Source organism: Anolis carolinensis, chromosome 6, assembly GCF_035594765.1.
Source record: "Anolis carolinensis isolate JA03-04 chromosome 6, rAnoCar3.1.pri, whole genome shotgun sequence".
In the NCBI taxonomy this organism is placed as follows: domain Eukaryota; kingdom Metazoa; phylum Chordata; class Lepidosauria; order Squamata; family Dactyloidae; genus Anolis; species Anolis carolinensis.
The window spans coordinates 74,431,875-74,455,702 of record NC_085846.1 but is presented as its reverse complement, the minus strand read 5'-3'; the positions used below and the strand labels follow the sequence as shown (position 1 = coordinate 74,455,702).

General features: G+C 38.2%; 1 protein-coding gene across 14 annotated transcripts in view; it reads right to left on the bottom strand.

The window, feature by feature from the left end:
• nek10 (NIMA related kinase 10) overlaps positions 1-23,478 on the bottom strand; it is a 106,521-nt gene extending 83,043 nt beyond the window's left edge. For 3 of the 14 annotated variants that reach the window (XM_062983787.1, XM_062983788.1, XM_062983785.1), the window contains exons 1-13: positions 23,201-23,452; positions 20,441-20,539; positions 20,040-20,100; positions 16,428-16,561; positions 13,455-13,553; positions 12,165-12,249; positions 10,761-10,802; positions 8,933-9,011; positions 8,652-8,719; positions 6,722-6,801; positions 4,295-4,381; positions 2,912-3,136; positions 1,102-1,241 (exon numbers count right to left, since the gene is read on the bottom strand). In XM_062983787.1, coding sequence (XP_062839857.1) covers positions 1,102-1,241; positions 2,912-3,136; positions 4,295-4,381; positions 6,722-6,801; positions 8,652-8,719; positions 8,933-9,011; positions 10,761-10,802; positions 12,165-12,249; positions 13,455-13,553; positions 16,428-16,561; positions 20,040-20,100; positions 20,441-20,502 — 1,162 coding nt within the window. In that variant the 5' untranslated portion in view covers positions 20,503-20,539; positions 23,201-23,452. The other 11 variants (XM_062983780.1, XM_062983786.1, XR_010007101.1 and 8 more) reach the window with 10 other exon arrangements.
• Between the last annotated feature and the right edge of the window lie 350 nt (positions 23,479-23,828).

The following is a 23,828-nucleotide window of genomic DNA, read 5'->3' as shown; positions in this document are numbered from 1 at the left end:
TTACTCTATTTGGGACTAGGATTGCATTTAAGCTAAAGTTTGCAAGACACAGGCATGTCTCAGTTAACAAAGACTCTGCAAAAAAAGAGTCATTTTTACAAAGTATTTAATGAACACTCAGCCCCCTTTGCTTCCTTGTCCTCTGTCTGGTTGTAAATTTTTAGCAACACTGGAAGGAGGGCTGGAGACACACATACACTCGGTATCAGGTTCCAGCAAAATGTCTGCAGTAAAGAATACAATAAAAAGTTGAATGAGAAAAAAAAACTTCTCCAGTTGGTCCTACTGTACTTATGTGTTCCTGTCTGAAATAAGACAAGGCAAGCAGCAACTGTCTCCAGATTTCTTTACTGAGCAAGCATACATGAATGGTAAAACAGAAAATGGAAGAGCAGACAAGCCTTACTGGCAACGACAGAATAGAAATCATTAAAAAGTAGATGTTTACATAAAGCCTACCTGACTATTCCATTTCATGTGTTCCTATTGTTAGGTTTGGATAAAATATTGCTGAAACACATTAAACTGCTCTTTTTTTGTGGTGCAGTCAGTTTGCACTTTGGCAACTACGTGGACTGCCCCAATTATCACATAGGCAAACAAACACTAGAGAAGTCTAGAAATCCACTACCTGTTTTGAAAACAGGCTCTTTAAAATATTAAAGTGTAGGAGGCCTCACAAGCTATCTAAAATGGTGGCCTGCTACTCCTGAAGCATTCAGGACATTTGACGAAACAAATTAGACAATTCACTATGAGTAAATTACCCATGAATAAATAAATAGTGCCAATGATGTTCTCCTCTAGCCTGGGAATCCATGATACCATAAGACAAAGATACAATTTGAGACCCCAAACTGAAAACCATTCATTAGAAATCAGTTTTCTGCTCCAACATAACATGTATTTCACTGAAGTCAGGCTTTTTTTTCCATCATCCCATTCCTGCTTTGGCCTCTCTTACAACACTGACAGACCCAGAGAGAGAAAATCTATAAATCTACAGTATGACCTACTGAAAATATAGTATCTTTAACTATTATCCAGACTGATAATATCACCATGTGCAAATCTTAACACAGTAGTTTTAAAATGATATACCCGCTTGAAGTGAAAACACATTTTCTTGTATCTCATGAGGGCTTAAATCTTCTGAAAAGTGAAACTCTTGGATTCTCCCTGCTGCATTTGCACTAGATAAACTTCCAATGGAAGATCGATCTGAAAATAGACTTCTCTCTCTGAAAAAATAAAAACATAATTTATAACTTTGGATACATCTGATAGCCATTTGGCAATTGAAAACTGTTTACGTCTAAATTAAGAGCACGAATGTTCTATGTTTTAATGTAAAGAATAGCAAAATTCAGGATACAGAACAAGAACTGACTGCAAAATCTTGGAAGGAGAGAACTAGACTTATAATCAATCTATTTGGTTTAAAGGAGGCAATGTGGTAAGGTTGGACTTACATATAAACATATCATAAAAATAAACTTGCATCTGTCTTCTAACACTAATTAATGACCTTAAAAGATCTAGATATATATGAAAGACCTATGGTCTAAGAATTAAATAAACTATCTGTATAATATATTTATCATTAACAACTATTTTAGAAAATCACTCTCTTAGCACAGCATTTTTTATCATGTCAGAAGTGACTTGAGAACATACTGCAAGTCACTTCTGGTGTGAGAAAATCAGCTGTCTACATAGACATTGCCCAGGGGATGCCCAAACATGTTACCATCCTGTGGGAGGCTTGTCCCTGCATGGGAAGCTGAAGCTGACAGACAGGAGCTCCCCCGTCTCACAGATTTGAACCGCCAACCTTCAGGTCAGCAGTTCAGCCGGTACAAGGGTTTAACCCATTGCGCCACCATGGCTTTCAACACAGCATTAGGAAGCACATTCAGTTGTGTATTCTATTATATTCTCCCTTTAAAACAAACATTCCTGGCTGATATATATTAAGAGCTCAATGCCAGAATAATTGAGACTTTCTTGCACTCATCCAGCAGCCCAATATACATCCTAAAACCTGCTCCAGGGGGGTTTTTGAGTCCTCCGGAATAATATTTTAAAGGTGAACTGGGGCTCTGAAAAATGTGGCGGGGGCAGGATTGTCATCAATTTTACTTGAAGCAGCAGTGCAGTGGTAGAACATCATTAGATTCTGGCCTTTGCCTTGTACCTTTTCAAACATTTAATTGAAATTAGGTCAGATAGGAAATACTATATAGAATAAAAGACACAACAAATATACAGTTTGAGATTCTGAGGAATTGAATTTCCAAATGAATGTGAAGGTTACATGCAGCTCTAGTTAAGGGGATTATGATTGCAGGTTATAGGTTATTCAACTGCATGAGCACTAAGGGCTTTTTGGGTTATATCCTGACTGTGGTAGCTGCACACAGTTCCTGTTGAATCCTACAGAAGTTATGATTTAATCTGTCACACAAATTTAAACTGGCACTAAGAGCAACCTACAGTGCAATCCTTTATATATTTATTAAGGAGTAAGAAACATTGTGTTCACACATAAGACATAGTGATTCAGTGATACTTCTTTCCAGTAGTGATACACTGAATCACAACATTATTCATTTGAATCACACTGTTTTAAGCTGTATTCTCACCACAGTTATTTTCCTTAGGAGTAGGTAGAACTATAGACTTTGCAAGTGATACCTCATATTCTTATGATGGAAAAGTGATGACAAACGCTACAATAAAACCTTATGACTAGAATGGGTAGCAATTTTTACAAGAAGTTAGGAAAGTGGCTTGCATTGTTATTTTTAGAACTTTATCTGTGACTGAAGTAGATGTATAGAGCTCATTCTTTCAAAAATATGCTAAACCTTGTGGGTGGCCTCATTACTTACAACTGCAAAAAACTTACCCTTGTAAAATATGTAGGAGTTGCTTAATACCACCCCAGATACGGATTTCAGCACTAGTATCGGGATCTTCACAAATTTGGACTAGAATCCAAACTATACTCCACAATAGCTTTATGTGATCTGAATGGAGCAAACTGAGGAGGATGGGGACACCTTCATAGATTTTTACTTGCTCTTTAATTTGGGATTCTAAACAGAGCAGTCGGAGCAATTCTGCTGTCAGCCTGCAAGAAAACCAAGTAATTATGATAATGTAAGCAATTAAACCTCAATTTCCCTACTAAATCATCCAGACAAATATATTCACTGTGACACCTAGAAGCAAGCTATAGGGCAAACATTCTTAGTTTAAGTTATGTACATAGTTTCTTCATCCAATTGCTATAAATACATTTTTGTTTACTCAAAAACAAAAGAAGTATTATTGCTTAGCATTACAAATTCTACAATTAACTATTTATACTCATTCTAATAGTCAAGTACATTAAGTCTAGGAATAAAAAAGAGAACATACTTTAGGGTTCTGCATTTTCTCTTTTAATTATTATTATTATTATTATTATTATTATTACTACAGTAGAGTCTCACTTATCCAACATAAACGGGCCGGCAGAACGTTGGATAAGCGAATATGTTGGATAATAAGGAGAGATTAAGAAAAAGCCTATTAAACATCAAAATAGGTTATGATTTTACAAATTAAGCACCAAAACATCATGTTATACAACAAATTTGACAGAAAAAGTAGTTCATTACACATTCATGCAATGTAGTAATTACTGTATTTACGAATTTAGCACCAAAATATCATGATATATTGAAAACATTGACTACAAAAATGTGTTGGATAATCCAGAACATTGGATAAGTGAGACTCTACTGTATTTAAAATACAGCACTTAACAAAATTAAGAATAAAATTATGAACATTAGAATACTGAGTAGAGTAATGCGGGTGCAATGCCAGCTATCAAGAATGCTACTTCTTTTTCTGTCTTTGTTTGTTTTTAAGGGGCATTTTACATGGAAAACCCTACCAGAAGTTCTACCACAAAAAGCATAGGCTCTTGTTTCCCAGGAGAATATAACCCCACCCCTTGGGCAAGGTAGTACTATTGATGGGAGTCCAGTTAATATTTCTTTTTTAAAAACATGCCATATGTCTAAAATGCCGGATTTAGAAATAGATTTGCCTAAGAAATGTATGCTTCATGCATAAGTGCCTGACTCAGAAATCGATTTACCTCCGAAGTATATTTCCATTTAAGAAAAATAATATTCTGTTTCAGAAACAGAAAGTGAATGCTGAACAGATGGCATGAACACTGGCTAAGTGGCTGGAAATTCTCCACACATAAAATGTAAATTGAGACATACTCTACCTTTTTGAGAGCAAGTCATATTCATGCAATATCACCAACAAACTTTCCATAACGTTGAGCTCGCTTATCTTTTCTCGGCATTCAGGACTAAAATGAAGACATAATAATATTCATTTGGAAACTGTGTGGAGATAATGTTTCTTGCAAAGCATTTCCCTGAATGTAGGTTCCCTAAATTCAAACTATTAATAGCATGTAAAATGTGTGATATATTCTGTCATAATGAAAAGTATTTATGTTTCAATTCCACTTCAATTAAAACAAACAAATGCCAGCTAACAACGTGACTATTATCAAACATGAAAAAGAAGCCTATACTTTACACTATTTCCTGAGTTGAGAGACTTGGCACTTGATAAACTGCCAGGAGAAATATGTTGTATAACCCTACAGCAGCTGTTTCAGAAATGAACTTGTCATTCAAGCACAGTGAACCTTAGTATTATGATAAGGGGTCTGTAAGTCATTCCTAAGACCAGACATTAAATTATGTGCACCACATTACACTTCAGAAACTAAAAAAATCCAGCATAAATTCAATAGTACTGATATAATGTAGGAGGAAAAGACTTCCTGTTTACTGTAGAAGCACAGAGTCTCAATGTTATAGAGATGCATGAGTTGCTCCATGCCCCAGGTCATTGCCAATCTAAATTCTGAGACCCCTCGGGTGAGAAGGGCGGGGTATATATGTTGTAAATAAATGAATAAAATAAATAAATTCTGAAATAATTCTATAAACTTGGGGCTAGTTGGTAATGTATAAATATCAGTATATCATTATCTATATGTATCAAGGCATAAAAAGCAAATGCAAAAACATTGCAGAATCTGTGAAACATGAACAACTGAAAACCTTGAGTACTAATAGCCTTTTGGGATACCTCTAGATAAAGGTAGTTACATTTGGTTGCCAAACAAGTTGGCATTGGTTTGTGACTAGCTTTTTTCATAGGCTTCAGTGAATCCCAAGTATAATTAACTTTGTCTAGCTCTAATACTGTAATATTAAAGTGGAACAGGCTGTGATATTGCATAGAAGGATAAATACTATATAAAACAAACACAGTGAATCACTCATTACAGGAGCAGTTAGTGATAATTTCCCAGATTCTCCAGCATGTCTTGGCCTTATTCAATAAGGTTTGTTATTACCCACAATAAGTCCTGACAGCATCTCCTGCTCAAATGGGGGTCATACTATATAATTGAGGAAATCATGCCAAAATGGCATTCTTCAGTGGCAACAGTCAGGGCCGGCCGGAGATAATTTTTAATGGGAAGCGGGGGTGCTGAAAAGCGCCCCCGCCACCGGCCCCGCCTCCCGCGCCCTGGCCCCGCCTCCCACGCTGCGTGGGAGGCGGGGCCATGGCGATTAGTGAGGGGGCGGGGCCACAGTTGGCCCCGCCCCCGCCCAGCGTGCCCTGGCCCCGCCTCCCACGCTGCGTGGGAGGCGGGGCCAGGGCACGCTGGGCGGGGGGGCGGGGCCAGAGTTGGCCCCGCCTCCCACGCTACTCCCACTCGCCCGTCTGGCCTTCCTAGCAGGCCAGAAAGCAGCGGAGGTCCCTCCAGGCCGCAATCGCGGCCTGGAGGGACCTCCGCTGCTTTCTGGCCTTCTAGGAAGGCCAGACGGGCGAGCGGGAGTAGCGTGGGAGGCGGAGCCAGCTCTGACGCCGCTCCCCCCCCGCCCAGCGTGCCTTGGCCCTGCCTCCCACGCAGCGTGGGAGGCGGGGCCAAGGCACGCTGGGCGGGGGGGGAGCGGCGTCAGAGCTGGCTCCGCCTCCGCTACTCCCGCTCGCCCGTCTGGCCTTTCCTACCAGGCCAGAAAGCAGCGGAGGTCCCTCCAGGCCGCAATCGCGGCCTGGAGGGACCTCCGCTGCTTTCTGGCCTTCTAGGAAGGCCAGACGGGCGAGCGGGAGTAGCGTGGGAGGCGGAGCCAGCTCTGACGCCGCTCCCCCCCCCGCCCAGCGTGCCTTGGCCCTGCCTCCCACGCAGCGTGGGAGGCGGGGCCAAGGCACGCTGGGCGGGGGGGGGAGCGGCGTCAGAGCTGGCCCCGCCTCCCACGCTACTCCCGCTCGCCCGTCTGGCCTTTTCAAGCAGGCCAGACGGGCCAGGGCGCACTGGGCGGGAGGCGGGGCACCGTCAGGGCGGTGCCCCGCCTCCCGCCCAGCCTGACGGCGCCCCCCCGGGCCTGCGCCCGAGGCGGCGGCGTCAGCTGCCGCATGAGTGGGGCCGGCCCTGGCAACAGTGTACCTTAGAGATAAGTCAATTGCTGGCCAAATGCAAATTAAGTATAACAATAACATATGCCTTCATGTTTTCATGATAAGGAGTTTATCATGAGATTATCAAAATTGTGCTCCCATTAAATACATTGCTCATTTTTCCAAGCAAAGACAAATCAATGGTCATGATACTGGAACTTACCTTTCAGCTAAGCTAGTAAGAGCAAGCAATGCACCTAAGAGTACATTATTTTCCTTAGCTCCAAGTAAATTTATTAAAGTCTGAAAAACAATTGTTACATTAATTATTAAAAAGTTAAAAGCAAGCTATTGTTTAGAAACAATTACAAACACACTGCTGTTTTTAAAATAGAAATTTAGCACATTTTTACAATTCTGTATTTGTTTTGTAAAGTCCGAATGGTTATAAACAAATAAAATTGCTTGTAATTGCGTAAGCCAACAAAACTCCTAAATGATCTCACAAAAAACTCTGGCATTAAAACATTTAAAATCAGATCCTCTTACTATTGTTGCATGCTATAATAGGAGATGAATTTTACCCCTATTTTAATACAGGACACATGCTGTAAGTAAAGTATGTGCAAGCACATGCCCCTCACAGGCCACAATTAAACAGTTCATAAAAGATATATGCACTCAACAGATCCATTTCACACTTAACTAGCAGTAGTGTGGGACTTTCCATGCCATCCTTGACATCTTTTCATGTCGCCCTGGGACTATTTAGCTACAAGAACCTTGGTACTGTTTAACCCTACAGTTTCTTCCCACTTAAATATTATCTGTGCTCCCAATTCATCCACAACAATAAAATAGGAACTACACAACCACTCCTACCCATGTGTCCTTAAAAGCAAACTACTCGGGAGCAGCATTAGAAGAAGTCAGGGAAATTATTCTCAATCTTCTGGTGCATCAGTATAAATTAAAGTTAACTTTCATGGGCTTGAAAATGCTCCTTCAGAGACTCTGATTTGGATCTTGTGTAAAGCTGCTCATCCTGGTAGTTTAACATTTTTGTGACTCATGAATTGAGGCATCTAGACTCTCGTTGCACAAATAGAAGATCCTATGACCATTCTTGTATGTTACTATTGTGGTGTTCAATAACATCTAAGCCTTGGCTTGAAGTTATTTTATATCACAATTGCTTCTATATTAGCCCTCTTTTCTGGAATCACTATTTTTGTACTAAGATTGCAAGAAGTCATGCTTTCAAATTACTGTTTCTCTGTGATCATCCTGATTTTTTATTGCTTTGTTCACAATTTCTTAATAACTAAGTATTTTTTTATTTATTTACTACATTTATATCCTGCCCTTCTCACCCCGAAGGGGACTCAGAACGGCTTACAAATTATATGTACATACAACATATTATATTATTAGCATAGTACAATATTAGCATTAAATTACTATATTGTACTGTATCACTATACAGTAATATTATTAGTAATATTACATGTAATATAAATATATAATTAATATTATTATATTGTATCATTAATAGTATTGTATTACATTATAACATTATTATAAATATTAGATGTATATGCAATATATTATATTATATATTATTGTATATTGTATTGTATATTATTGTGCCCCCAACTGATGGCAAAGGAGACAGATGGAACTGTCTTCTTGGCTCCCCTTTTCGCTCTGGTCTCAGAGCATCAGTTGAGTATGACAGACCAGCCTAAAGAACCTATTTATTTATTTATTTATTTATTTATTTATTTACAGTATTTATATTCTGCCCTTCTCACCCCGAAGGGAACTCAGGGCGGATCACATTATATACATATAAGGCAAACATTCAATGCCATATACACAAAGAACATAGAACAGAGACAGACGCAGAGGCAATTTAACCTTCTCCTGAGGTTAGTAAAATGGACAAATCATTCAGCATTTCAAGGATAACATGAACTGCACCACCTTACTCTGCTTACTAATTAACTGATTCATCACTTCAGGACCTAAATCATAATTTAAAAACAAAAGCAATTTCTAAATGTGAAGTAATTCCGTTGTATTTTTAAAAAATGTTTTAGAAATCAGAAAACTTCCCACTAAAAGTGGATTAACAGATAGATTTTACTTACCTTATGTGCTCCACAGGTTATAACCCATTCTCTTTGATCTTTAACAGCTGACAGTTTTTGGAAAATATCTGTGAAGTAAGGAAAACGAAGTATTTCACAAACCTCTGAAAAGGAACTATGTTTATTAACTAAGGAAAAACTCTCCAAACCCTAGGTTACAACTCTAAAATAGTAATGTGTAAAGAAGTCACATGATTCTTTGACATTCGTATAAATCAACACTGCAAACTAAACAAAGATTAATCTGGAGAAAGGGGGTCAGTCTTGAGATTCAAACTTACATGTCATATTGACCAATTTGTCTATATTATGTTGTTGCTCTCCGTAGCCAAGATAGTCATTTGCTACTGCATCCATATACTATAGGTGAAAAAACATTTAAAATGTGTTATTATACTGTGGAAAGAAATAGACAGCTAAATTTCAAAACAAAGTACACATGGATCAACAGTAGATGGCACACTAGCTTTACGTGTATTGCAAACTATTTACAAAAGATACAGTTACAATACTAGGAAAACTCACTGAAATTGCTACAAAAAGACATTCCTATAATAAACTGGAATAGAGGACTCTATGGTTTCTTCAATGTTCTTTTTGCAAGGAAGTGTGCAAAGCACAAGTTTTGTATGCAAAGGATCCTTAGGGAGTCCTTGCAATTTTTATTTGAAGTTTAAGAAAGAAACGTCAGAATCTGCAAAAGTTTCTCTTAATCAACATAAACAATATTCAATTATGTAGACCAGAACATGTTATGAGCCAGTTTGCTAGGTTGCGCATGTATGATTAGGAAATGCATATGTATGATTAGGAAAATTGCTGGGCTGCTGCTACTAAGAAGCAGTAGTGACAATTTCACTATTTACAGGTTATGAGTTTAATACAGTTCAGACATGATTAACTAGCTTCCTCTTGGCCTTTACTAAAATTTTAAAAACATAGGAAAAAACTTAAATGAATAGTAGGTTGACATCTTTAATGCAGGAATGAGAAATCCTGGCTCTTCAGATATGGATAAGACTATAAACCCAATTACTATGGGAAACTAGATATGCTGACCAGATCTGATAAGATAACATGTAGAGGGCTACTGTCTTCTTACATCTGCTTCAAAGTGGCCAACTAAAACAAGACAAAATGGTGGGAAATCTTTTGAATTCACCAAAGTGGATGTGAGAGATAACTATTTCAATTTAATGAACTTCTAATGAGGGTACAGAAAAAACAAAACTACAAGATTTTTCATGCATCTTCTCTCCCACCCCCTTCTGCCCCTCTTTTCTGCTTAACTTCTAACCCAAAGAAGAGCTCCGATGAACTCTAAAGCTTGCACACTATAGCTTTCTGTTGGATTTATAGAAGTAATATAAATATGAACAAAATATACTAAAAGGGTTGAATTTAAAATTAATATATTTATTGATAGAAAAAAGCACAGAATGTAGCAAGCATGTGTTAACTGCTTCTTGTTATTTTGTGCCTTCAAGTCATTTTGAACTTATGGTGATCCTAAGGTGAACCTATGATGAGTTTTTTTTGGCAAGATTTGTTCTGAGGAGGATTGCCTTTGCCTCCTACTGAGATTGTGACCAAAAGCCACTCAGTTTGTTTGTATGTCCCTGCAGGGATTCACATTCTGGTCTCCAGAACTGCTGCTAAAATCTTCAAACCACCACACCACACTGACTTTTTCTTAGCTGTTTCTATGCGATATTGGCTATCTGAGCTGTTTCTACTGTACTCAAGCTGTATGTTTCAATTCTTGTTTTTTTCCCCAACAGCATCCAATTATAAAAAATAAGCCAGATGGCCCAACCCAGCAAGTCAGGCAATTCTGTTCTCTCACAAAGAGAAATTCTCTTTTTTTCCTGAAGCAAGCCATTTAAAAGTTTAACCAAATTATAAAGGAGTCACTGCTGCAACGCAGCTGAACTGCAGGAAACATTGTTTTGCAGTTGCATAGAAACAGAAAACATTGCATGTGTTTAGAGTGGCTTACACAACTTTCTTTTCAAAAGCAACAATGACCTGCTTGGTTGTCATGTCACATCTTTATACATTGCAGTTAATGTGCAACAAAACATGAAGGGCAAGACAAAAAATTGTTACCTGAGCCAAGCTTTCAATCCCACCCAGGTTGTGGAGAGCTTCCTAGTTGAGAGGAAATAAGTAGAACAAACTAAGTATGTTAATCTTCCAAATGATCACAGGCATCCTAGCACCTACACTACCAGGTCACTCTAGGTCCACCAACTTTCATTTAATTGATGTCACAATCTTAAGCTCATAGTGTGGACATCAGAGGAAGCTGGATCAAGCTTTGATCTCAGAAGCTTAGCTACAGGCAAGATTCTTGGCTGCCAGAGAATCAATTATTTGCTAGGGGTGTTGTGAGGTTGCCTTTTTCCCCTCTGCAAGAAAAGTGTCAATTTCTCACCCGCAGGATCTAAACCAATCTGAATTACGCTTATACTAAAATTAAGACCCATCATTCGTCATGCCTCACTTCACAGATTGTGTAGGATCTCTAAGCCATTCCAGTGAATATGTGTCCATCATTATGCTTTTTAGCACAAAACTGCCCTGCAAGGAGGCAGGAATTACAAGGGTTCAAACAGTGACACGGTTACTCATAATTTGGACAGAATGACAGAGAGTTACAAGAGGTGGACTAACCATTTAGTCCTGGTAAAAAGGGGTTATAAACAAAAGCTTGCCAAGAGCTCTTTTGTCTCCATCCCAGTCTTTGTTTTGTGTTGGTCTTTGCTCACTCAGCCAGTGAAGGTTTTGGCAAATGTTGCATCTCTTCCTATCATAATGATAGCATGGAGACTGTAAAATAACTTGTGTGTGTGTGGGGGGGGGGGGGCAGACTACTGAGCAGTTAGTTAGATGCACAGAGATTTAAATTATTTTCATAGCTTTGTCCATGATTTATATGAAATTCTGTGACTGAATCTCTTCTTTTACCTTAAATTTGCACTTGGAGTAGTGCCATGATCCTATGATTCTGACTTCCTTTGTGATGCAATCTTTCGTGTTCAAGAGTTTTATTTTTCCCCAACTTCTCAACTTACCAATGTTTTACTGTCGAGATATGCATGACCAGAATACCCAACTACAGAGGAAAGGGTTCAGGTTAGTTGCACCTTCTAGGAGAGGAGAATACGGAAAGATTCCTCATATATAACGCCTCCTCAATCACCTTAGGGAGAGGAGGACCTGAGGATTGCTATCATGAAATGGTTTGTGGAACAAGAAGTTTTAAATTCACCTCTTTTCTCACTAAACATTTGGAAGGACGAAGGTGTCTTTCCACACTACACTGGTATACTGTTAACATGTTAAAGGGATGTGTGTTAAATACAGGATTTGGCAAATGATGTATCTCAGTTAATTAATACGAAATAGTGCAGTTCTATTAAACTGCTGAATTTGATATATAATCAGAAACACACCTTCCAATAGAAAGTGTGCTATATCCTGATTTTATTTGCCAACAGAAAAAATTACCTGATAACATGCATCTCTCACTAACAATCTCACACAAATTAAAATTCTCAGGAAATGGGTAGATGAAGCTCGGTTAGCCCATTCCCTGCAAATAAGCAGATCAAAACAACATGCCATTAGCTCTCTGTTGAAATTGAAAAAAAAATCCATGTAACAGACTGTAGTTTGAAAATCTTTTTAGCAATATTCATGCAAGTATACACACAATACAGCACACAATTTGCTACTTATATATCTCAATGATTTCAGACTAAACTACTTAACTTTATTTGAACTGCATTTAATCTTTAATCTAAACTACTATATTGTCTAGATCACAGAATATAAATGTTTTAAATAAATAAATGTAACACAGAAATAAAAAGCAGACTGTCTGCAAACTTGACAGTTATATGAATATTCAGATAGATTTTTATATTAATTTATTTTTATATGAGTAAAGGTATAATGAACAACTTTGTTCTTGGCTATGGATGGCTCCTTCTCAGGGTATATGGTAAAGTATCCACATAAATTCAATACAAAACATTTATTTGTATTTTCACGTCTCTCATTCCCTCCCAGAAACAGAGATGGTTGATTACTATGCTCGTTCAATTCCATATTGGGAATGAAGCCAAAGGCTAAAAATAATATGATAAAAATAAAGACTATGTTGAGTAGATGCAAGTAGTCTCCCAAGACCTGAGTTATTCTGTGTAATCTTGCTGGACCAAAAGGTTTACCGGACCCAATGTATTTTTCCATGTTTTCACAAGGACTCAATTTTCTTACATATAAAATAAAACAAGATTAAGAAAGTGTTTCAAGGGCAGATTTGATTTCAGTCATATAGAGAAAAGACTTATTTCAACCATTTAACAACTCATTGCTATAAGTGTTAATTTCAGTTAACTGTAAACCATAGCATGATGTCTACTATACACCTGAAGAGAGTCAGGAAACTTTCTATGGTGACTAAAAAAAACTAGATTCAATCACACATGAAGACATAATTAATGTAAGTTCAATTCCAATGCATCAATTTCAACTATGACTAAGGACCTAATCCCTTGTGCTTATATGTTCATGTTTAGCCTTTATAACAGTAACAACTGACATTTCCAAAAGCAGTATGAAAACTTTGCTTGAATAGTTTCAGAAATATGGAATAACTTGGGCTTGCCTTGTGTGGGAAACTTTACCCCTTGCCCCCACATGGTGCCCACCCTTGTTTTTGTGTGCTTTTGGGTTCTGATATTGAGACAAAGGAAGGATATAAAGGAAACAAATAAAACAAACGTTTCATACCTGCAAATAAGACGGTTCTTAACCAAAGCTGTGAAGATATCTTGAAACAATTCATGCTGTGGATGCTGGCTAAAATGTCTTTCATTCTTGTAATTCATACTATAAAGGCAAACACAGTACAGGCATATGAACCAGTCAGCTAACCAAGTATCTCTTAAAGAAGTTTTTTTAATCAAAATTGTATTCACCCAGCCTCCCCTTTTTTCTCTTGTCTGCCTGAAGATTTTTTGACAGCACTGGAAGTGGCAAGATGATTTTTTAAAAATAGACTTTTGGTGCCAGATTCAGATAGTATGTCTCCAGTAAACAGTGAAATAAAGTTTGATCTGGGGAAAAACATAATCCTACTGTAAATGATCCTACTGTAAGTATGTGTACCTGCCTACAACAGGCAAGGTGAACAACAGCTGCTCCTATAATCTCTTACTGAGAATGCATAGATAAGACTATCTGACCAGCTACCTCCAGCACATTGATAGAAGAATAGAACTCTAATTTTGGTCACCAAAAATCAAATCATTAGAAAAGTAAAGGCTGGTGAAAGAAAGACTTATGTCTGGATGCATTCTGGAAAATGCTTTCAGATAGCCTCTAAAAGATTCAACATGTTTTTCTTTTTTTCTGCAAGGATTACCTGACCCAATTATTCCATTTCACATGTGCATCTTGTTTGTTTTCAACAGTTTTCAACACATTTCTATGACTTAACCCTAATAAAAATAATATGGAGATCTCCAAATATCAAGCAGTGTCATCCAATAACTAGAATTTTAGTCTCATATCAGAACTGCATCCATATACTTGCTCAGCCATTGACAAATACCAATTACCCATATTTTGAGAATGCTATGACTGTCAAAATACTGGAACAGAGAATTAACTAAATTCATATGACAGGGCAAAAAAAACCCCCAAGAATTAAGTATACAAATCTAATCGATGAGAAAAAAGAGGCGGCTTTGGATTATATCTAAGATCATACTACGAGGCACATAGACTGGTTTGGATCAAAGATTGGACTACATTAGAAAGACAAAACATACTGACAATAGAGGGATTCGATCTGAGAAGGGGCTGGCATGCATATGTTTGGTATGGGAAAAGAAAAATAGAAAAAAATTACAAAGCACTATATAAGATCTCATTAAAATCTGGGAAAGACATAAAGAGAAATTATATAGGAAAACTCCAATATGGATATCCCTGCTGGATGCAAATGAAAGAAGAGAACTAGGATGGCAAATCTGTCCAACATACAAAGACATGATAATAAAAGACAAGCAAAATTATGAACTGAGAAAAAAAGAAATCAAACAAAATTTTAGAAACTTCTCATGGTTTCAGTATAGAGAGACAAAAGAACTCTTTACCAAAGAAAAAGAAGTAGGGTCCGCGGAAAAAGATGCATTTTGGGACAAAATAATGAAAACAGAAAATAAAGTAATAACAAAAATTTATAACAAAGTTATTAGAAACTGCCACCAAAACAGAACAAATTAAAGAATGTATGATTAAATGGGTGGCAAATTTAGGCCACACAATCAAACTGGAAGAATGGGAGAAAAATTTGGAAATACAAAATTAAATACACATATTTCTAAAAGAAAATTGGCTAAAAATGAAGTACCAGTGGTACATCACTCCGCAAAAACTTTCTAAGTGTTACAAGAGTATATTAAATAAATGTTGGAAATGCGGCAATCGGATAGGCACTTTCTTCCACACATGGTGGACCTGTGAAAAAGCAAAAAAATACTAGAAGAAAATACATGGGAAAATTAAAAAAAACATTAGAAATAAAAATCAAGAAGGAACCCAAATACTTCTTACTAGAAATGCTAATATCTTGAAAAGGAAAAAAATAAAGAGATCCTGTTTAACTACCTAATCACAGCGGCTAGGATAATATATGCAAGGAATTGGAGGCTTAAAGAACCACCTCCGATAGAAGACAGACAGAATAAGATAATGGAAATAATGAACATGGGCAGACTCTTATTTTTGTTAACACCAAATCAAGGATTACCAAAAAAAAAGCAGACTGACTAGCAACCAGTTTTAAATGACTATTTTTCTTCTTCTTTTTTTTCTTTTTTCTTCTTCCCATTTTTCTTCTTTTTCTCTCTTTCTCTTTTTCTTCCCTTATCAATTTTCTTTTTTCTCTTTTATCTTTTTTGATTTTATTGAAATGTAAAATTAACCATGTGTTACCAATAAAAACTATTTCAAAAAAAAAGAGAGAGAATGCTATGACTATCTTTACCTTTCTTGAAGGTCTGGCATTATTTTACTGGAAGTGTCCATTTAAAAATGAACAGAGTTTCTAAGTGCTATTAAGTTGAACTCAAAGAATATGAACATGCTTTGGGTTGAGATTGGCTAAAAGCTAAGAGAAAATAAATACAGTGTTCTCCTACGAAGCTGTTATCTACTAACTGTTCCCGTTAACGGGGGTTGTACAGCAAGAAAAAAGTGACACAAAGACTTATATTTCCTTTCTGATCCAATAGACTGGGCTTACTGCTGACAAATACCAACTGAAGGAGGAGATATATCCTCCCACCCACGTAATCTGTTCTGAGAATGGATATTCAGTCAAGTTCAAACTGGAAAGAATAACACCTTGATGAAAACAAACTCTGACATGATACTGTTGTGCTACCTGAAAGTATGAATTCCTGGACAAATCCCCACCTACCAGAAGAGATTTCTGGAATACCACCTCTTCCTAAACTCAGTGATACATGTACACTAGAATTCAGGGTGACTGCATCATAATTTTCAATCAGTCTTTATATATAAGTCAGTAATTAATAAATGTCACTTTAAGCTAAAAAGGAAAGAACAACTATTGTTCTGCCTAAAAGTTCAAGAGTACATTCAGTAGCAAAATGGGAAAGGAACAGTGTATGACAGGAATCCACTGGATCCACAAAAATAATATAAATATTTACTATCTTCAGTATGCTATACCTAAAGCGTTCAAGTTCAACAGCTTCAGTTGATTCTTGCCATTGACCTCTACTTCTCTCTCCAGAAGTGTTGCTGCAGAATTGCTCGGACTTCACCATACTATTATTAGCACATTCAAAATTAAGAGCTGGCAGCTGCAAATGCAAGGGAGATTTAATATTAGGCAAATGGCGTAAAGTAATTAAGCAAGACTGACAAATATTCATGATTGTTACTAGGACACTAAGTCACTTACTTGGTGCTAATACACACAGCAGTTTTAAAGAGCTAATATGCACAGCAGTTTAAAAGGCACCCTGGAGTTCTTAATGCTTTTTCTCTATGGTTAGATGCAGAATATGACGGGATGGAGCACTCATATTGAAGAGAGTACTGAGAGGAAAAGGTTATGATGACACACTAGGCACTCTCACAATAGCAACAGGCAAACTATAGAGAAATAGGAGCAGCATAGTTCCTTGTACTGGGAAGGAAAAAGAAAGAAACTTGAATCTTTACTTCTCATGAAATTTCCACAAAAACAGACATAAAACTGAAATATTTTCAAAAACCTTCCTGATGAAGGAATAACCAGCTTAATGGATAATGCAGAAATGGTTTCTGGAAATGTTAATGCAACCGAAGAGGGAGGCAAAAAGATCTCCTCCCCATGGATCCATCATGGCCTCCCCACCATAGCCTCTTTCCCTGCCTCCTTCCCCCTGCTATGCCTGGTGTCTCCACAGTCACAAGAGTTACAAGAGAGAAGCAGGAGAAAAAGAGTCAGGAAGGGCGAGTAAGCCCCCTGGGAACTGTGGCTGTGATACAAGCCCACTGGAAACCACAGCAATTACAGGAGCCCTAACAGGAACTGTAGCAGTGACAATGGCCGCCTGGGAACCATGGTGGTAGCAACAGCATCCTCTCCTCTCTCCCTGGCCCCTTGCTGTTGTTAAGCAGGTCTTGAATATATTGGTGGATTTTCTATTCATGAGGGTCCTCCAACCTTAACCTCCACAAATGTAGGAGGATATACATGATGGACATTGGAACAGTTCAAGATTTTCTATACTTTGGCCCAGTCATTAAGAAGAGTGGGCTCTGCAGTCAAGAAATCAGAAGAAAACTAGAATTGGAAAGAGCAGCTAAGAAGCTAGACTTTGTCATGTTAATTATTTCTTATTCTTATTATTCTTATTAAAAAATTACAATTATATAAACATATTCTATACATTTCCCCCTCTTTTATTTACATTCACCCCTGTGCTTCCCTTCCCCAGAGCCATCTCGTCTTCTGTAGTCCCACCAAAAGTTCAATTCTTCATTTGGAGGTAAATTCCCATCTTCTTTTTCCAATAATTTTTCTAGAAATTTTCTCCAAATACTTTCAAAATCATTTTTCCCATAATCCCTTCTTTACTTTTAAATTTGATGTTAGCTTGTCATTCAGTGCCATTAGCCAAACTTCTTTATACCATTCATTAATTTGTATTTTCATTTCTCCTTTCCAATATTTTGCAATTAGTAATCTAGCTGCTGTTAATAGCATGTCTATTAAATCTTTCCCTCTTATCTTTCTCATCCTCTTTTTTAATTAAAAGTAATATTTCCACTGGATTCCTTCTAATTTTTATATTCATAATATTTTCTATTTCCCTTATGATCAATTCCCAAAAACCTTTTACATGTTTACAATCCCACCACATATGCATGTAGGTTCCAATTTCCTGGCACCCTCGCCAAGAAGAAACTAGACTTTGAGTGTCATGTCTTTGTAAACTGCAATTTCAATTGCCCATGCTATCGTATTTCCCATTTCTATATATGGTTGTAAAAGAGAACACTGAAATTTTTTGAAAAGCCAGTAGGAAGAAAATCAATTATTTGAAATGTGCTGATGAAGAGTTCTACAAGGATCATGAATTCCTAAAAAGACAAATCAGGGAGTCCTATCGCAAATCAAGCCTGAACTCCTCCTAAGTAGGACTGTCATACTTTGGACATATCATGAGAAGACATGACATAATAGAAAAGATAAAAATGATTAGTAATGTGGAAGACAGGAGGAAAGGAGAAAGGCCATACTCCAAATGAATAGTCTCAAACAAGAAATCTGGGGGCTGAGTCTATTTAGGGTAACTATCATCATTCATCTCTAATTCATGGGTTCACCAGAAGTCAAAGTCAACAATGATATTTAATAACAAACCAGAAAAGCTTGCCGCTCTGTGCAAATGTGGCCTTGAGAATAAAAGAAACATCATATATGTATTATAGACTTACATACAACCTAAACTTCTTTTACTACTTTAACAACATAAACTTATTTACTACATAAAATAATGAACATCAAAGTAAAAATGTTTTACAGTACAATGGTATACAAGGTGACTCAAAAGTAAGTCCCACAAAGTTCAATGCATTACTGAGTTAGGTAAAGGTTTTCCCCTGACGTTAAGTCCAGTCGTGACCGACTCTGGGGGTTGGTGCTCATCTCCATTTCTAAGCCGAAGAGCCAGTGTTGTCCATAGACATCTCCAGGTCATGTGGCCGGCATGACTGCATGGAGCGCCATTACCTTCCTGCCGGAGCAGTATCTATTGATCTACTCACATTTGCATGTTTTCAAACTGCTAGGTTGGCAGGAGCTGGGGCTAACAGCGGGCGCTCATTCAGCTCCCGGGATTTGAACCTGGCACCTTTTGGTCCGCAAGTTCAGCAACTCACCGCTTTAACACACTGTGCCACCAGGGGCCCCAGTACTGTGTTACTCCCAACTAAATGGTCATATTAAGAGTCTTAGTTTGATACAGGCATAAGGACAACAATACTTAGGCCCATGTTTCTAACATGTCCATACTAGATTAAAAATCATCAAAAGATGGCAAGCAATAATTATGAAGAAATGAAAGACCATGCATGATACTCTCAGAAGACAGAATTCTTGGGTGTTAACATTATACACATCGACAATTCTGTCTTCTGAGAGTATCATGCATGGTCTTTCATTTCTTCATAATTATTGCTTATTATTAAAAAACAAAACATTATACACATCGACAGAAGAGTGATACATATATCTGCATTCCAGGAGTTATTCTGATGCTGTAAATTATGTTGCACAAATTCTTCACACTATTTATGGGATTGAATAAACATTTGTTTTAATACTTTAATGGGACTGCAAAAAAAGATGGGAGATGTAACAAATGGACCATATACTTAGTAACTCTGCATTATGGAGTACAAGAACAGAGATTTATTGATAGAGGGAGGAGAGAGCAGGCTGTTTCAATGGCTATGTCTTTCAACAAGACTGACAACATTTAGTACAGCAATAGACAATGTAGCGCCTGCCCTAGTTGCAGCCTAAGGATATTGTCTTTCTAAAGTCTCGAGTTACTCTGTAAGCAAAAATAACAAAAGAAAAAAACACAAATAGTATAACTCTTCATTTATATGAGCCATTGCACAGTAACAAGAGTTTGAAACAAGGAAGTAAACTGTGTAAGGGTAAGATTTAAAAAGTTTTTTAACCTCATGTTTTGTATTGAGAAACAGATCAATAAAACAAAATTAATTGCTACTCTCTTTAATAAAGTGACAGGTTAAACAAAGGTTATTGAAAAATACCTGTTGCTTGCTTGATTGGACATTTAGAAGTGCAAGAAGCCTTTTAAGATCAGAGTAATCGCTAGAAGAAAAATAAATTTTGTATGTATTAATAACACATTACTACATTACCCTCTTTTGTCAATATATAATGCAAATTAATTCATATTCATGTTGATATTTCTATGAAGAACATAATTTCTGGTATTGCCTAAACAGCCTACCCTTTTCCCCACTCCCCATGTTCGTAGACATGCCTTAAGCACTCATTGTCTCTGTCAAAGTTAAAATGGTCTGAATAAACTTGGTGACCAGAGTAACAGTTACTAAGTACACATAGCATTTCAGATTAAACTGTTCTGTTCAACAGCTGGTGCACATACCAGAGAGCCATGACTGACATTTAGTGAAAAGCACAGTACCCTTGAGGTATAGTATCTGTTGTCTTTTCCGAGGTCATCACCTTCTTGAATTGATCAGGCATTGTATAACATCAAGGCATCAAGATGAACACATTGTGTCTTTAAATAGATAACAAAATGTAAAGAATGCAGTTATTGTTTTGTCAATATGTGAAAGTCAACAAAAAAAGAAACTTGCGAATTTGTAATAGATCAACCATTCAAAACACAAAGTAAACTTGGAAACAAAATTTACTGAGATCTTTCAGACCTTGGTCACAGATAATATGCAGTCACAATATCAATTTCTTTGGAATTTTTAAAATGACTTTTTGAACAGTATTTATTTATTTATTCTAGAATGAGAACATTCCAATATTTGCTTCCCTAAAAAATAATTAAGTGGCGATTTAGAAATCACTGCCCATAAGCTTTTCCCAGAGTTAAAAAGAAATGTGCTATGTCCAATACCCAGCTAAAGTCTCCAATTGTACATGTTTGGCCCTGTGACTTTCTTCCCTAAATTAGAAGCACTGGGCCAAGGTTGAGGTGAGGAGAGACACTAGCAACAAGCAGACGAGGACAGGTTTTTGCTGATGTAGTGACAATGTGCTTAAGTATGATGATAAAAATAGATACAGTGACCTACCTTTCACATTTAACCTACGCAGATGCTTTACAGCAAGGTGTTCCAAAATGGAATGACTTTTTTTCTAATACTGTCACAAATTAAACTCCCACATACATGAACTCTTGAGAGATAGATTAACTTTCTAATATCAAAATGTAATGCAAAAGCAAATTATGTGAGGCTCCTCGAACCACCTGGAAGTCTTAATCACAGAAAACAATCTTCAAAGGAGGAGTAGACTTAGGCCCCTTCAACACAGCTGTATAAAATCCCACATTATCTGCTTTGAATCAGGTTATATGGCAGTATGGACTCAGATAACAGAGTTCAAAGAAGATATTATGGGATTTTCTGCCTTGATATTCTGGGTTATATGGTTGTGTGGAGGGGCCTTGAGTCTACACTGCCATATATTTCAGTTCAAAGCAGATAATGTCGTATTTATTCAGCTGTGTGGAAGGGGCCCTAGGACCCTTCCACACTGTCCCTATATTCCAGGATCTAATCCCAGGCCCCTTCCACACAGCCATAAAACCCAGGCCCCTTCCACACAGCTGAATAAAATCCCAAATTATTTGCTTTGAACTGTAATATATGGCAGTGCCCTTCCACACAGCCATAAAACCAGAATACCAAGGCAGAAAATCCCACAATATCTGCTTTGAACTGGGTTATGAGTCCACACTGTCATATATTCCAGTAAATAATGTGGGATTTTATTCAGCTAAGTGGAGGGGGCCTGAGATATGGTTAAATGACAGTCTAATGTAAATAAATATACCGGGTCCTCCAAACAGGCCTGTACTCTATTAGAGGCCTAGACTGTTATGCTATCATGAGAAGTCATGAGTTCCCATAAAAGATCATAATATTTGGGAAGCTAGAAGGCAGTAGGAAAAGAAGCAGAAACTCAATCATGGAGGCTGCCAAAGGCTTTCATGGCCGGAATCACTGGGTTGCTTTGAGTTTTCCGGGTTGTATAGCCATGTTTCAGAAGCATTCTCTCCTGAAATTTCACCCACATCTATGACAGGCATCCTCAGAGATTGTGGTCTGTTGGAAACTAGGCAAGTAGGATTTATGTATCTGTGGAATGCCTAGGTGGGAGAAATAACTTGTCTGTTTGAGGCAAGTGTGAAAATTACAATTTACCACCTTGGTTAGCATAGAATAACCTTGCAGCTTTAAAGTCTGGCTGCTTCCTGTCTGGAGGAATCCTTTGTAGGGAGGTGTTAGCCAGCCCTGATTGTTTCTTGTCTGAAATTCCCCTGTCTTCTGAGTGTTGTTCTTTATTTATTAACCTGATTTTAGAGTATTTCTAATAACAGTAGCCAGATTTTTTTTCTTTTTCATGGTTTCCTCCTTTTTGCTGAAATTGGCCACATGCGTTCTAATCCAACCCACAGCCAATCCAGCTAATCACCTCCAAAAAAAAAGGATTCCCCCAGGTAGGAAGCAGCCAGACTTTGAAGCTGCAAGGTTTTCCAGTGCTAATCAAGGTGGTCAATTGCAACGTTCACACTTGCCTCTAACAGACAAGAGTTCTTTCTCCCACCCTGGACATTATTCCACCGATATATAAAGCCCTCTTGGAGGTATACCTCACAACCTAGGAGGATACCTGTCATAGTTGTGGGCGAAACGTCAGGAGAGAATGCCTCTGAAACATGGTCATACAGCCCGGAAAACTCACAGTAACCCAACCAAGGAGGCTGTAACTGTTGAGTCTGCATGACCTGAGTGGGGCTGTTAATGACAGGCGAAAGATGCGTCCACACTATGGAATTAATGCAGTTTGATACCACTATCATGGCTCAATGCTACGGAATCATGGGAGTTGCAGTTCGACAAGGTATTTAACCTTTTCTGTCAAACAGTTCTGGGGCCTTACCTAGCTTCAATTCCCAGAGTTCCATAGCCTTGAGCAATGGCAGTCAAAGCGATGTCAAACTGTGTTAATTCTACAGTGTAGATGCTCCTTTAAAGGTCTCCCATTCATGGTGTTGCTGTAAGTTGACATGAAGGTAGTTCATAGCAACAAGGACTGTAATATACAAGAGGGGTGTGTTTTTGGGGCTTCTCTCCAAGTAGGCAACTGACCCCAGGAGCACGAGGCCCCACGAACCCCCTCCCCCGCCCTTTCTACTCACGTGGCGCCACCACCGCGCGACTGTTTATTACGACTCCTAACTCAAGCCAAAAAAAAATACAAACACCACCACAGCCGCACGGCCCTATCAAGCGGGCCAACCGAAATACGCCCCAGCCAATCCAAGCGCGCCTTCTTCCCCAAGGTCATCCGCCCCGACCAATGGGAAGGCGGGATAGTAACACGCGGCACGACTCCCGGGAAACGGATAACGCCAGCGCCGTTGTCATAGGAACGGGAAAGCATCCTGAGGATTGGGAGGAGGGGAGAAAAGACTTCCTCGCAAAGCTCACAGTGGGCGTGGCTTGCTGGGGACGTAAGTAACGCGTCAGAGCCCGGCACCGCCCCGCTCTCTGATTGGCTAATGCTTCCTTCTTCTTTTCAAAGCGGAAGAGGCGGGGGGGGGGGAGGTAGGCAGTGCTTTCCTCCAAGAAAGAGAAGTTTACTGGTGGGCGGATGCCACGTTGGTGATGAAGGCCTCCCAGGCCAAGAGAAACAATCAGGGCCAGCTAACGCCTCCTAACAAAGGATTCCCCAGGCAGGAAGAAGCCAGGCTTTGAAGCTGCAAAGCCGTTCAATGCTAATCAAGGTGGCCAATTGCAACATTCACACTTGCCTCCAATAGACAA